This window comes from Miscanthus floridulus, chromosome 11 (assembly GCF_019320115.1).
Source record: "Miscanthus floridulus cultivar M001 chromosome 11, ASM1932011v1, whole genome shotgun sequence".
Classification (NCBI taxonomy): Eukaryota; Viridiplantae; Streptophyta; class Magnoliopsida; order Poales; family Poaceae; genus Miscanthus; species Miscanthus floridulus.
In genome coordinates, this window is record NC_089590.1 from 60,950,255 (window position 1) to 60,965,525 (window position 15,271).

General features: G+C 43.4%; 1 protein-coding gene and 1 long non-coding RNA gene across 4 annotated transcripts; both read right to left on the reverse strand.

Moving 5' to 3' along the window:
• Window positions 1-1,344: 1,344 nt before the first annotated feature.
• Window positions 1,345-7,114, reverse strand: LOC136490914 (polyadenylate-binding protein 2-like). Of its 2 annotated transcripts, none has more exons than XM_066487115.1 (9): window positions 6,558-7,114; window positions 5,235-5,353; window positions 4,488-5,144; window positions 4,308-4,385; window positions 4,139-4,228; window positions 3,459-3,590; window positions 2,670-2,840; window positions 2,195-2,398; window positions 1,345-1,931 (listed from the first exon to the last, which is right to left on the reverse strand). In XM_066487115.1, the coding sequence occupies exons 1-9, from the start codon at window positions 6,823-6,825 to the stop codon at window positions 1,686-1,688; spliced, it is 1,965 nt and encodes a 654-aa protein (XP_066343212.1). In that variant the 5' UTR covers window positions 6,826-7,114; the 3' UTR covers window positions 1,345-1,685. The 2 variants fall into 2 exon arrangements, with proteins under 2 accessions (XP_066343212.1, XP_066343213.1); XM_066487116.1 differs by lacking the exon at window positions 6,558-7,114 and adding an exon at window positions 6,365-6,499.
• Window positions 7,115-11,406: 4,292 nt separating this feature from the next.
• LOC136493282 (uncharacterized) lies at window positions 11,407-14,648 on the reverse strand. 2 transcript variants are annotated; one of them, XR_010768327.1, is made up of 4 exons: window positions 14,006-14,648; window positions 12,968-13,094; window positions 12,296-12,446; window positions 11,407-12,070 (listed from the first exon to the last, which is right to left on the reverse strand). It is a non-coding gene; the product is annotated as an uncharacterized lncRNA (long non-coding RNA). The 2 variants fall into 2 exon arrangements; XR_010768329.1 differs by having other exon boundaries at window positions 12,291-12,446.
• Between the last annotated feature and the right edge of the window lie 623 nt (window positions 14,649-15,271).

Below are 15,271 nucleotides of genomic sequence, written 5' to 3' on the forward strand. Positions count from 1 at the left end.
CTTTAATGGCCAGCAGCTACTTCCTCCTCTAGACGCGGTACTTATCAAGAACATTCCCTTTGCTTTCGCAATGAGCATCATCATTTATTGGACCATGGCACACATCTTCCAATTTTTCTAGTAAACATTTTTTCAATTTCGTCCGCGCTTCCTTTAGTATCATCTAATGTATTTTTTCTATGATTACAATCATATTAGGGACATGTGCAAGATTGGTCTGCTATGCTCCTCGCAGAGGTCTCGTCCCTGGCCGGCAATTTTGGCTCAGTCCCCCCCCCCCCCCCCCCATGTTTCGCTAGCATGATATCTGGCGTACTTTTCCTTCAAGCAACGAGCACCTGCATGTACAACCATATCCATTAGATCCAGAGACTGGGCTTCCGCTCGAACCAAAAATGCCGGCAAGAGGTTCTTCGAGTACCCCCAGGAATAAGGAGAAGGTCCGGCCATGTTTTTAACTTACTTTTATTAATTATGTTGGGCGCCCCAGTTGATTTTTATTTGTACTTCACTCTGTTTTGTAATTTGTCCCTTTTTCTTCCCAGGACCCGTCATCATGCCCCAAGCTACTACTTCCAATCTTAGTACGAGGATTATCTCGGCGTCCTCGGCTTGTTGGGACCCGGCGTCAATGAAGCTCAAGTTGACAGCCATAGCGGCATAGCGCTGCACAGCAAAGCTCTGCCTATGATCTAGGTTCAGATACACAGAATCAGCTGCACGCCATCAAGGACCAACTCGATGAAGTTAAGCTACGTGTTGACGGGCTTTCTCGCCACGATGTGTTTTGGTACCGGCATATTTGTGTTCGGCGCCGTCCTTGTGTTCTTAGTTGCTGCCATCATTGTCCTGTTTGCAGTCTTGATCTCGTTGCTGCAAACTAGACGACTTAGCACGTCAAGGCATTCTATAAGGTTTCACTCCCAAATATATGGACCGAATCTCAAACTTATGTGCCATTTATCTTCAAAAGTTCAATCGTGCTATTCGCATATCGCTGTAGTGCTAGCATAGTCATTTTCATTTTGCATAATCTGGGACTATCACAGGTTTTGGCCTCGAAAACGGATTTTTCCTTTCTGGATTTACCTAAGAAAAATAGCTCAGGTATTTTTGAATACGTAAACTGGTACATCACGAAGGATGTAACCTAAGTACCGAAAGCGGGCTTTGCAGGATTTTCCCTGGAAACAGTATATCTCAGGTATTTCTGAAGACGTAAACTGGTCCCACAAAGGATGCAACCAAACTTTAAAAGCATCTAGCAGGCTGCAGGCATCAGTGGAAGCATGTCCTTCGGTTGATAAAAATTGTCAGCATCAAACCAACAGAGATTAAGATACAACAAGGTGTTGATGATTACTCGACACCAGATCACAAAACATTCGATAAGGTGCAATTAAGTTCACTCATTCAATTGAGTAGCAAAACTTCCGACAAGGTGCAAAAGACAGGTATGTAATCAACGGCCCCCAATAGTACTAAACTTGCAAACAAGTGCTTTGCCTTAACGGCAGGATATCGCAGAGCACGTATAAAACCTAACATCCAGCACGGAAACGACACTCACAAGTCCAACCATAGTATGGAAGAAAAAAAAGGAGCAATACTGTAGTGTGCCAGATAACCTCTGGAAACACCACACTCAATTGCAAACTGAAGATAGTTTGTTATGGCTTTCAAAGTTAGGAGATAATGCCTTCGGTCAGTGATAATGCGGCAAGCTGACTGGTCGGGGTGTTTGCGTTTTGCTGGTGGGCCACGTTGCGGAGAACATCCATCGCCTCAGCAACCTTGGACTTGAGAGCATCAGGGGACTCGAGCAGGTGGAGGACCTCAGTCTGATCCATCTCCAAAAGCATTCCAGTGACCTTTGCAGCTTGGTTTGGTTCCAGTTGCTCAACCAGTGGGTATAGGTTTTCACCAAGTATCTAGATGAAAAAAAAAATGTTCATGATAAGGAAAAAAGAATTTACATTATAGGATAAAAGTATCAATGCAGTAGCTGTTAATGCTTTTAAACCTACAAAACAATCAGCAGAAGCAGAAAGACTACTGCAGTACTACACCACCATACAGATCCAAGTGAACTTGATTTTTTAAGGTCAAAATGGATGATAAACCAATCAACTGAATACCAAGTGCTAGATACTATTGACTATGCAGTAGAAGTTGACACCAAACAGGGACATACCGTTCTTTGCTGCTCAGGATTAGCATTTGCAAGGGCAGAAGTCAGAGTCCCAATTTGGGTGGCCGGTGATAAGGCTGCATCTCTCACAGGGAAGCCTCCCATATCATATGCCTGGATCATACCTCCAGCAACCCCTGGCATTGCCGGAGCTTCAGGCATGTTGCGACCAGTTGGGTAACGGTACATCCGTCCTCGCGGAAGAATCTGAGAATCATTACAAGATACATCACTTCACTTTCACTTTCCCCCATGGAACAATAGCCAGAACTGTCCCATCCACCGGACAGCACAAAGGTGTAGATGTCAGGAGAAAAAGGAAGCATGGTGGAAACTGAGCACAACAAAGGACTGGACCATAACTGGCCAACAATCTTAGCGAATCAAATTTCCTACCATGTTAACCGTTTTCCACTGACAAAGTAGCATCCTAACCACCCAAAATCAGTATAACTTTGGAAATTTGATGGGAAAATACCTGCTGCTGAAATGGCGGCACAGGTTGCTGGCCCTGGGCTCCAGCTCCACGCCTCATACCTGGGCGTGGACCCTGTTGGCCCTGTTGGACAACTGGAACAAAGTAATTTGGCATATGGGGACCACCAGGCCTCATGCCTGGAACAAGCTGTTGCTGGAAACCAAATCCTGGCTGGAAGAAAGTGCAAATACCATCAATATCCATTTAGTTCAGCACATTAGCTAACATAATTAAAATGCTTCATGCAACATGAACAGACAGGACTACCATTACAAACTGGTTGCCGAATGAAGAATAAGATTTGCAAATTGTTTCTTGCATTCAAGCTAGGATTAATATAAAACAGGCCATAAAAGAGTCAGCATAGCATTCACTACAACAACTAGAACATAAGATAGAGTAAAGCACAGATTACTACTTGCTGCCAACAACATACTCTCCGCGTACAAGGGAAAAAATAATGAACATTCGACGCATGTTGCTAACCAACTGAAGGTGAGAGGACCATTATGTGCAACAAGCTTCATAATGTCGATAGAAATTGTTAATTGTTAACCCAGGCTGCAAATACCAGTGCTGGTTGATCTTGACAAAAGTTACTGATTCTCGTGTTAAATGACTTCTTTTAGGGGAATATTCTCGTTTTAAAGGCTGTAGACAAAAAAAAACTTAACCACCAGGGGAAAGACCATCCCCACAGCGTTGCATTTAAAAAAAAAAGTGTAGATAGGGATTTAATCTGAGGGTAATGTTAAGATGAAAAAAAAGAAAATAGAGTGTTCATGGTACCTGAGGGGGTATCATAGCTGGCGGCGCTTGTCCATAGAAGAGTTGCTGAGGAGCCATAGGAGGGTACATTGGAAGGCGAGGGGTTAGAGTGGGTGTCATTGGTACAGCAGGGCGCATCTGAGAAAACTGTGCCTGGGTAATATAGGATTTGTAAATGTCAGCAAAATAATATGATAGATAGTCTGAATCTGCAACAGTTTGTAAATATTTTAACATATTTCGCAAGGAAATAATTTTCAAGAACAGGTCGTTTATCAATGAGTTTAGTACAAAAGAAGACATCATTATCAGAACAATAGGAGGCCAAAACCCTAAACCCTAAGCCATGCACACTAGTATGCCCCTTTAGACCAAACAGAATGTATAGATTCTGAACTCTACTTCAAAAAGTTCCAGAAGACATTTTAAGGTTGAAAAGAACTTTTTTCTGGAGATATTACATTTTGAAGTTAAAATAGATGAAGAGCACCTATTATCATGAAAATAGAGGTGATTCTTTATAAGGTCAATGTTTCTTTGGAGCTTCAACATTGTTCGAGATGACAAACAGTCAATCACTTCATACCTCTTCTTTCAATGAGAAGCTGTAAATAATTTTATGTACCAAATCTATAGTAAACACTCATGTCTATTTTCAAACTTGATATTAGCACAACAAATTCAGCTGTTAGGACACTTACCTGCAACATCGCTTTTCTATCTTCTTTGCGCTGTGCAAATGCAACATACAATGGTTTTCCAGATATCATTTTGCCATTCATTTCAGTTAACTGTAAAGAAAAGAAAAACATGTCAACAACATGTGACATAAATAAAATAGATAATGCAAAATCCAGGAAGTGAACTTACAGCCTGAGATGCTTCCTCACGAGTTGAGAAAGCAACAAATCCAGAGCCTTTGCTGAGACCATTTTGGTCACGCATCACCTATTTCACAAATATAGTTAGTCAGCACATACCATCAAAAGACAGGTAAAAGAGAAAAGGGAAATAATGATGATTGCAAAGCGTAAAAGTTGATCAAATCACCTTGTACGAAGTAATTTTGCCAAAGTTGGAGAACAACTCAAGAAGTTGATCATCTCCAATGCTATCATCCAAGTTCTTGAGGTACAAGTTCAGTCCTTGATATTTGTCAGCAGCATCTTTCAAGCTTTGCTCAAACCTCCTTTTTAGTTCCATCTCTCTTTCTGACTTCTTCTGAGCTCTTCCAACATACCACTCTTTGTCATTTATCTTCTTACCATTAAGTTCCTGAACAGCACGGGAAGCTGCATCTGGATTCTCAAAATTGATGAAACCAAAGCACCTTGATTTACCATCCATGCCAATCATTACAACAGCACTTGTAATACTCCCATATTCACCAAAGATTTTGAGTAAATCTTCCTTTGTGGTAGACTCAGACAAATTTTTCACAAAGGCATTGTTAAATTTTGTCTTGTCAAAAGAATGATCTCTTTCTTGCTTGCGAAGAAAAGGTCCAACAAAAACAGGCTTATCATTTATAAGCATCCCGTTTAGACTTTTTATAGCATTCTGTGCAGCTTCTTCTTTTTCATACTGAACAAAACCAAAGCCTTTGGATTGGCGTGCTTCATCCATGGCTACCTTACATGAGAGAATGGTACCAAATGAAGAAAAGGTCTCATGAAGGGTTTTATTGTCTATTGTCTTGTCAAGATTCTGGATAAAAGACAAATAATAAGTCATTAACCAAGCTGATTATTCTTGGATGACAATGTTAACTATAGAAACTGCCAGATGATCAAGTACCTTTATGAAAATGTTAGCAGATCCACTCCTACGGCTGCTTGGGTCACGGTTTGAATACATCACCCGGATAGGCTTGTTGTTAAGAAGAGCAAAGTTCAGCACTTCCAATGCTCTTGCAGCTGTAAAATGGAATAGTTAATCAGCCATCGCAAGCCTTTTTAAACTAAGATAATAAGTACTAATAGGCAAATTACAATAGTAAATGACACAAACAAGCTTTATGGTGTATGATACAGCGAGGTAAGACACCAGAACTAAACAGTAACTCCACTGTAAACCATATATTTAGCGAAGTGAACCCATTGTCTTCCTTTAGGCCCATTTTCCACTATGCTGCACCTTATACTCTTTCAAGGGCTTTGGATAGCATTGTTGAATTTGAACTAAACCCTCAGAATTTCAAGAGTGTTCCTCGTCTTATCTAAGGTTGGGGACATAGCCAGGTTAACTTTAGGGCGTGTTCGTTTCCTGGATAGTTTTGCCTGTCCTCAACCTCATGAGCGAGCCTCGCCTTGCCAACCCAGGAAAGCCAAAATCACTATCCCACGATGGCATGCAAAAATTTCACCAGCACAGAACCCAAGGACAGCTTGCCTGGAACCAACGCGCGCTTCCACAGGATTCATAACCAGGCAAGGCGAGGCCAAAGCTCAACCAAGAACCAAACATGCCCCTAGGTATTTGATTAGGGCTGTTACATTCCTATTATGTCTATGTAATCTAACAATTAGTTAAGAAAACACCTGAATGTCAGTTGTATAGAACAATAAATTCCATCAGATTAGAAAGGCATGATTTTTTCCAGCATACAGCATACCTGGGTCCATAATTACCTTAAACACAGCAAACAAAACTGGAAGAAAATTTTAAGCAAGGCTGTCTTCAACCCCATAGTTTATAGAGTATACCAGCACAAGCCTCTAGTCTAGGATATATAAAAAAAACAAGTGCCATTGGCCCATATCCTCCCCTTGTATCAAAACAAAGGAATCTAGGTGACAAAATCATCCTTACGGATATACCCAAAATAACAAATCCCAGGGACATTGCAACAGGCAAGACATCCACTTCTGATAGAATGAACTATCAACATTACCAAAATTAACAAGCACAATCAATCCACCACCTACCAAGTACCAACTGAGGGGATCACTTGTAACGTGCAGTTTACAGATGCCATCAGAATTATCGTGTCATAGGAAACCCAAACCTAGCCCAATCTGATCAGACCCCAATCCAACAACGCCCGCATGTCGACGAATCCACCCGCCCTAAATCAACAAGATAGAAAGGAAACGCCCCACGAGGAGATCGCAACCATACCATCCAAGGGGTTGCTGAAGTTGACGTAGGCGTATCCGAGCGAGCGGCGCGAGGTGACGTCCCTGCAGACGCGCACTGACACCACCTGCCCGGCCTGGCTGAAGAGCTCGTACAGCTGCGAGTCCGAGACGGAGCCCTCCAGGTCGCCCACGTAGAGCGATGTGGTCGGGAGCGGCTGCGCCACGCCGACCGCTCCCGGCGACACCACCGCAGGGACAGCGCCCGGGCTCCCATTCGGCACCGCCGCCGCCGCCACTTGCGCCGCCATCGACTCGACCAGAATTTTTTTTCAGATTTTTTTTTCGAAACTAAACCCTAGCAATCGGATTGGTAAGTCGCTCGATACTGATAGATCTCGCGGATTTGGGGATTTCTAATTTTTTTTTTTGGTAGTTTTTGGTTGCGGGATACAGAGGCCGCTGGCGGAGAGCACGCGGGGCCGGGGGGGACGACTCTCTCAACGAGAGGGCGAGGCGACGGGGGTGGGGAGGTGGTTATAGGAGGAGAGAGAGGAGACGGAGCGGCGCCCCCGCGCCTAGGGTTTGCTCGCGCCAGCCACAGTGGGCTCGGCGCTCGTGCACCAGCTGGCGCCAGCACTGGCGTCTCGTCTGGTTGGTTGGTCCGTTGGTGCTTGGTGTGGCTTGGTGCTCCAGGACCAGGTCCGCCCGGTGCACCGGCTACGCGCGGGGGCTCCGATGTGGCGGTGCCGTGCTGCGCTCTGTGCCTCTGCGCTCGCAGTCGCAGCGCGCGTGGTACCTTGCTTTGCTTGGCCTTTTCGCGTTCGGGGCCTCGGGGCGGTTGGATTCGAGTTGGCACATTTCGCAGTTGGCACGAATTTGCTTGGGGAACGACAAGCCTACTGACTGTACACTGGTCTTGCGTCGGGTTGAATCTTGACTAATTTTTATTTGGGCCGGGCTGACCGGACGGCACCAGACCACCTCTGTGTTCCGTACGGGGAAACTTTGCGTGTCGTCCCTGGACACCAAAATTCTGGGCTGGCGTTTTTGCAGCCGCAGCTACCGCCCCTTGCTGTCGCCTCTCTCCCGTTTGGATCCTCAACGGATTATTGAATTCTGGATACTAGAAAGTGATTTTAAGAATCTGAGTTCTGAATAGTAATAATCTAGTTTGGCTCCGTTCGCTGGTCTAAAACTTGGCTGAAATTGGCTGAAAAACACTGTTCTGGCTGAATTGTTGTGAGAGAGAAACAATGTTCCGACTGAAAAAAGAAGCCGAACAAGCCGAATATGGGGTAAGCTGAACAGAGCCAAATTTGTTTGGATCCTTGGATTATATTCTTTCATAGTACAAGCAAAATGTCTAAAATACCCATGGCTCTTTCAACACAATGTATGCAGTCAAAGGTTGAAGCGGGGGTAAAATCGTCTATTCTCATACTAGAATCCCCAAGAAGCTCATCAAGGGAGGATACTGAATTGTTGCTTTAGATTATGTGAAAATACAGTAGAATCCACTAGAAGCCTCCTTGTTTGAATTGGATTCTGGATTTTATTTTGGGATTGTAAAATTCTATCGGATTCAAACGCACCCTAATGCCCGTTTGGATTCTTCGAATTTTGAGAATCCGAGTAAAAAATCCCACAATCCTAGATTCCCATCCAAACGGTCTAGACTTTATAGAGATTTTAACTCACATATTTTTAGAATCTTGAAACCCAATAAAACTATAGAAGATTCTTTTTATCTAGATTCTTAAAATCCCTTAGATCCAAACAGCCACAACAGCTAATAGCTAGGCGTGTTCGCTGGTTGGTTTCTGGGCTGGCTGGTGCTGGTTTATTGTGAGAGAAAAACACTGTTGGCTGGCTGGTTTGGGCTGGCTGAAACCAACAAGCGAACATGCGCTAAGTATGGTTCTACAATCGCTGCATGCCACAAGAAGAGATGTTTGTTCAAGATTAAAAAAAAATCATGGTCGGGCTGCCAAGGTCCAGTTTTAGCTTTCCCAGATTCAAATTGGGAATCGTAGTCCCCCACCAAGAGCCTAGAACATGATTTGAAATGCGCATTTTCCATTCAAAAGCTGATGAGGAAAGTTTAGTTCAGACTGTGTTGGTCTCAATCACTAAATCACCCGTTCAGATTGTATATCAAATCAAAAGGGTTCATCCCTGTTCTTCCCTGTAGCAAGGAGCTGACCGGCTCCGAAAGCGTTCGGCTGGTATAGTTCCAGCTTATTTCAGGTTATTCTCTCTCACAGAATACTATTCAATCATCCAAAACCATCCAGAAAACACTGTTCTGGCTACCATCCGTCTTCCACAAAAACCAACGCCCAAGCAAGAGGAGGTGGAGGAGACACAGTAGTACAGAGCTCCACCAAAACGTCCCTAAAAGATTCTGGCAGATGGAGAATGCACCTTTTCCTCTCGGGACCAGTTTAACGTGGCTTTTGGGAGCCATAGGAAAAAAAAATTGGTCGGCTCCTTCTCCCCGTATCCGTATTTCATTTTATGCTCACAGGAGTAAAAGTTGTTTTTTTTTGCTACAACTATATTTATGTCCGTGCGTTGCACCGGGGTCACGATAATTTGGTTGAACCTAATCAGACGCGGACATGTAAGCTCCAAAAACTTTGTATTGGACGTGCACACATGGATCCGATCTCACATTGAAGCTGGATAGGATACATATACGCGAGCTAAGTAGATGATGATTCGTATCAGACACGGCGCGTGAGCAGGGATCAAGAGTTAATATCACCATGTAGACGATAAGATTATTTTTTTAGCTATTCCTAAACCAATTGGACGAAATCCATTGAATTATCCTAGCCTAGAGACCAATCAGATTCAAAAGTGCATGAGTCACCATCTAAAAAAGGATTGGAGGCCTACTTAAGTTGGAGTGCTCCAAGCAAATTAGGAAAATATTGTATTACATTGATATCTACTAATGAAGAACTACCTAAGCAGTACTACCACCGTCCAGAGCACAGAAACAGTATGTCATCGTGTACTAATATTACTTTAGAGTGTAACACCAGATGTGGTGCGGAGCTGAACGTTCCTGTGATACGGGACACTAATGGATGTCTAACTCTGAAGAAAAAATATACAGTACTATACGAAAACAAATACGCTAGTGGGTAGCCTAAAATAAAAATTAATATTCATTCGTATACCATATACCATCGTACCTGTTGCCTGTTGGGCAGCCTAAAAACAGACACGCTAATCTTCTTGTGACGCAAGCCTCGAGGGGGAGGGCAGTGGAGGACAACGGAGGCTGGACAGGGATCGATCTGTGATGTGGCCGATTAAAATAACACATAGGCCCGTTCAGCTTAGCCTTATATTCGGTTTGTTTTTTTAGTTGAAACAATATTTTTCTCTCACAATAATTCAGTCAGAACAGTGTTTTCAGTCAGTTTCAGTCAAGACTCAGACCAGCGAACGGGCCATAACCTCTTATTGGCTCTGTTCACTTCTATTATAATCCGTCTTTTTTAGCTTATTTTTTTAATCGAAACAGTATTTTTCTCTAACAACAAATCAGCCAGAACGGTGTTTCGATTTATTTTTTCAGCGAAACGAACAGAGCCATTATCAAAATTTATTTAGCCCTCCCGAGAAAAATAATTTTACTATGTCTGAGAGTAACGTTGATGACATTCCTCAGGTTCCTGAGCTAGAGAATGATATCTTTATTGCTGAGTTTTACAAAGCAGAGATAAAAAAAAGAATATTGTCAGTGTGGAACACAATAAGGCTTCCGGTCCATACGGTTTTCCTGCTTAATTTTATCAAGTTTTCTAGAAAGTCATAAAAGTTGATTTGATAGCTATATTTTATAACTTTTACAAAGGAGATCTCTCTCTCTCTTTTCTGTCAACTTCGGAATTATAACGTTGTTACCAAAATGTCAAGAGACAATCAAGATTCAACAATTTAGACCTTTTTGCTTACTAAATGTGAGCTTCAAAGTTCCATTTGTTACAACTTAATTTGGTCTATAATTTATTTTTTCTTTTTTGAGCTCAAATTTGATGCAAAAAAAAAAAAATCAAGAGCTTGGATGGTTTTGGGATCAAATGCTCTAATCTCTCTCTCTCTCTCTTATCTCTAGTACCTTCCTGAAAAGCTAGCTCCAACATATAGTCAATGATGTACAATACGCGAGTGCACGACATCATACTCTTTCCTTTCTCCTCCCTGTCTACGCGAGCCAAGGTTGGATGCCAGCCGTCACCTGCCACATCGTAGGTGCGGCACCGACGACGTGGAGTGTGGCGTAGAAATTCGATGCCACAGAACGTGACAAAAAACTTACAGATTTTACTTTGGCTTCTATGTAGCTGTCAAACTCGCTTTTCGTTAGCCAAGCAGTGCCTAAGCTTGTCGTAGCAGCACCACACATGCGATGCGGTCAAAGTTCAAGGAGGCGCTAGACGGTTTCTTGGCGTTGATCCATAGCATAGAGCCTACGCGAGTCTAAGCTAGCCTAGACGTTTCAAGACGTTTTTTTAGACGTTTTAATTTTTATACACATACATATATATTACCTTAAATTATCTTAAGTAAAAGAAGAAATAAAAGACTAACTATATACAAAACTATATACTATGTATATGTAAGTGACTAACTATGAATTAAATACTAACATGTGTGTGTAATTACTGTTGCTACAGTACCATTGAGGAGGTTATGAGAGGAGAAATCTCTACAACTAAAAAACAGCAAAGGTTTTCGTACACCCGGCTACTTTCACCGTGTGCTGCGATCCATGACTCGCCAGGGAAAATACTGCGTGCCTACGAACTGCAAATCGCCCGGCAAAACACCACGCAGTCCATTCTTTCCAAAACAAACCGGCGCCCAGAACGTTTCTGAGAAAACCACGTCTAGCCAAAAAAAAACCAGGGAAACACACCCCGCAATGCGTTCCAAAAAATAAGCCGGAGCCCAGAATACACGTCTCCAAGAAAAAAAGAAGCAAACAATCAGCGCCAGGTCTCATGCGATCGCTATTAGCCAGCACACGTGGAAATAAAACTGCCGTCGCCGTGACCACTCGACTTAGACGTCGACATCGATCTCCTCCAAGCCGCTGCCGCCGCGAAGTCTGGTGCCGTCACCGTGGCACCGCAACGTCAGCTGCGATCTGCTACCCCAATCCTCTGACGCCCCGTGGCCACTTGACATCAACAGATCGCCCCGTGGCCACTTGACGTCTGCAGCGATCTGCTACTCCAAGCCGCCGACGCCTGTCCATCGCCGCGGCCACCTGACATCGACGGTAATATGTTTCTCCTTACCTCGCCGCCTCCCTCACGATCTACTTCCCGGTCACACGACGCCTATCTGGTGCCATCGCCGTGGCCACCTAACATCGACAGTAATCTGCTTCTCCTTCCCTCCGCCTCCCTCTCGACCTGCTTCCCGGTCACACGACGCCTATCTGTTGCCACCGCCGTGGCCACCCGACATCAACGATAATCTGCTTCTTCTGCACTTGCCGTCTCCCTCACAATCTGCTCCTTGGTCAGACTGTACACAGGGCACGACAAATCACGGGTAAGTGATGCTCAAAAAATTGCCCTAATCCTGTCTATTATAGTTTGTAGTGATTGCAGTTCTAATGCAGGATTTAACCTTTATATGAACTAATAATAGAACCATGCATTTGGCTCCAAGAACATAAAATTGTGTTAATCATGATTTACTTTGGAAAGAATATGGGTTTTATTTTAGAAAAAAAACTAAGTACCATACTCGTGTTGAAGACCCGTTTAACGTCAGCAGCGATCTGCTACTCCAAGCTGCCGACGCTAAGTCTGGTGACGTCACCGTGGCTACCTAACATCGACGACAATCTGCTTCTCTTGCCCTCGCCATCTCCCTCGCGATCTACTTCTCGGTTTGACTGTACAAAAGGGAGGACAAGTCACGGGTAAGTGATGCTCAACAAATTGCCCTAATCCTATCAATATAGTATGTAGTGATCGTAGTTCTAATGCACGATTTTGCCCTAAATATGAACTGGTTTTACCTTTATATGAACTGCAATTTTTGCCCTAAAAATATGATGTTGCTGGGTTTTGTTTCAGAAAAAAAATCATATTCGTTCCGTAATACCCTTAAACCTTAATGACATATATTCCAAAGAGTAAGTACCATACTTCTGTTGAAGTGTCGGGATGGTGACCAAAACAACAATTAAAGCTACTGCAAAAGCACATGCTAATGGTGCAACGAAGAAACAATCAGAGTAAAACATCTGACAAAGGAGCACAAACAGAGAAAATGATCAAAGTAAACAGAAGTCATAAATTAACAACTAGGCTTTGCCGCTGGAACAAAAATCTTAAAAAGCCCACCAACAGAGGAACAAGATGCAGCACTACGCCAATTCCAACAGGAACCGTAACAACATGGAGGATGTACCTGTTACTTCTAGTGAGGAGTGGTTGCCTGCAGCAGATCAAGTCTCCAGGAATGCCATAAGGAAATCCATGTATAGAAAATTAGTAGGGTGAAACCGAAGGTAGCAGTTTCATGTATAGATGCAAGCCTATGGAAAAATGAAAAATCATTGCCAGGATTAGCATATGGTACATATAATGCTCATTTTATAGTATCTTTCAGGCTCAGTTCACAGTAACAAATGGATGCACGAAAACGGAAGCTTAACCATAGATGAACATGAGAGGTCTAAAATTGTTAGTTTAACCATTTTTGAGGTCACGGTTCCACTGAGATCTACATTGGTGACACTCAAAGACTCATTTATAATCTTTCTCCATATATGGGTCCAGTTGAAATTAGTTGCATAAACTCTATTCCTGTACATATAAATATTCCCTCAGGCACTCTAAGTTCCTTTATGAAACATCTAGGAAATTCTGGCTATTAACTGGGAATAAAAAAATTTGCATTCAACAACCAAACACTTGTGTTGATGAATGAAATTCTAGAACAATGTGAGCATATGAAATAGATTGATAGTATATAGCTCAAACAACATATGAAAAAACACCCACAAGCTCATCATATAGCTCACCTGGGTGACAGCTAAATTCTAGAAGTGTCGTAAGAAAGATCCTTTATTTTTTTCCAAAATTAGAAGTGCAGGAAGTAAAATTAGAAGGTTGGACACTCTAAATATAGAACTTGCAGTACCAAGAGGCCATTATAAATGAATTACCAACAAGCTCTGGCAACACGAGAAATAGATAAAACAAGCACTGGTAGCACGAGAAATAGATAAAACAACGAATTGGGAACAAGCAGGATCGGGATTGTAGGGTACTAACTATCATAATAACTAGAAATAGCAGGTAGGAGTACTGACTATCACAAATAAATTAAATAAAACTTTCAGAGTTCAGACAGGCATCATTAACCAACACAAAAACTAGCAGTGAATAAATTAAACTACGTAATGGTAGTGCATTCTGACTTGGGAGGAAGGAGAAGCCATACCTCGAAGTGAGGGTGCCGGGTGTGGTGCCGTGGGGATCTGGCGCCATGGCGGCTGCAGCACCATGGGCCCCCGCCTCTACCGTGTTAAGCAGATGCGGGAGGGGATGAGGTCGGGGTGGATTGGCCTTCTTTCCGACGACAGCTTGCTCCACCTGGTTCCACATCGACGGCCTCCTGCCCACCAGGCCTTCTACCCAAAGACCCCGTCCGTGCATCATGGCCCGCGGTGACGGATTTTACTGCTGAGAAAGCGTTGGTCGACCACCGGCGCGAGGGGGGCGGCGGTGCGAGCATGACGGGGAGGGCATCGCTGTGTGGGGCCGTAGGCTCCTCCATCGAGCAGGCGAGTAGTTTAGACGGCGCAGGCAATGCCGGCGCTGGAAGGGCGGAGAGAAGAGGTTGGCGTGGGGAGGATTCAGTCGGCGGCGTTGGTCCCCGCAGTCGTGGGGAAGGGCTGCTCTAGCCAGCCGCGCATGGTCGAGCTCCTCCGACGAGCTACGTGTGCCTGCTCCGGCTAGCTACGCGTACTCGAGCTCCTCCGATTTGCTACTGCTCGGGCTCCTGCCGTCGTTCGACCAACCATCAGTTTTGGCGGCGATATCGTGGTGTGAACGGATGGTTGAGGAGTCGTGTCCAAGGCGAGCACATGGTGGAGGATTGTAGATAAGGTGCCTGTGTGGTGGAGATAAATAAAAGGATTGGGAAGTACAAAATAAAAAAATAGATACAAATAAGGGGAAAATTAAAGAAAGAAAAGACAAAAATAAAAGAAGCGTATATTATAGACATTTTATTTACCACCGGTGGGGAACGGGATGATGGAGAGAGAAGGGAAGAAACGAGGAGAGGAGAGAATAAATGAGAAATGAGAAAAAGAAAAAAAAGAAACATAAATAAAGAGGGTTATTTCGTACACTTTTCTCTCTTCAACGGCACCGAGAAGCCATTTTGCCAAATAGTTCATAAAATCTTATTTAGCTCTTTGAATGAATCTTCTCTATATGTGAAGGCACAACTGAATCTCTACAATATCGTATATAAAGAGGTTCTAACTCCATAAAAGAGATAATGTCTCATGTGTCGATACATATTTTTTCAAAATAGTCGATACTACTTTAGCTTTAATAAATAAGCAACTACTTATATGCATGATACTTCAAACTACAGCTCTGTATGCTTACGCTGCAAGAAGTCAGATGCCTCATCTTGGACTTGAAAATATGCTTGATCATCTTTAATTAGTGACCAGCTACAACTTGGTGTTCG

Coding starts and splice junctions, on each gene's coding strand:
- LOC136490914 (XM_066487115.1), bottom strand. CDS start 6,825: ATGGCGGCGCAAGTGGCGGCGGCGGCGGTGCCGAATGGGAGCCCGGGC. Junction 5,354..6,557: donor CTTCAGCAACCCCTTGGATG/GTATGGTTGCGA, acceptor TCCATTTTACAG/CTGCAAGAGCATTGGAAGTG. Junction 2,841..3,458: donor CAGCTATGATACCCCCTCAG/GTACCATGAACA, acceptor ACTTTCTTCCAG/CCAGGATTTGGTTTCCAGCA.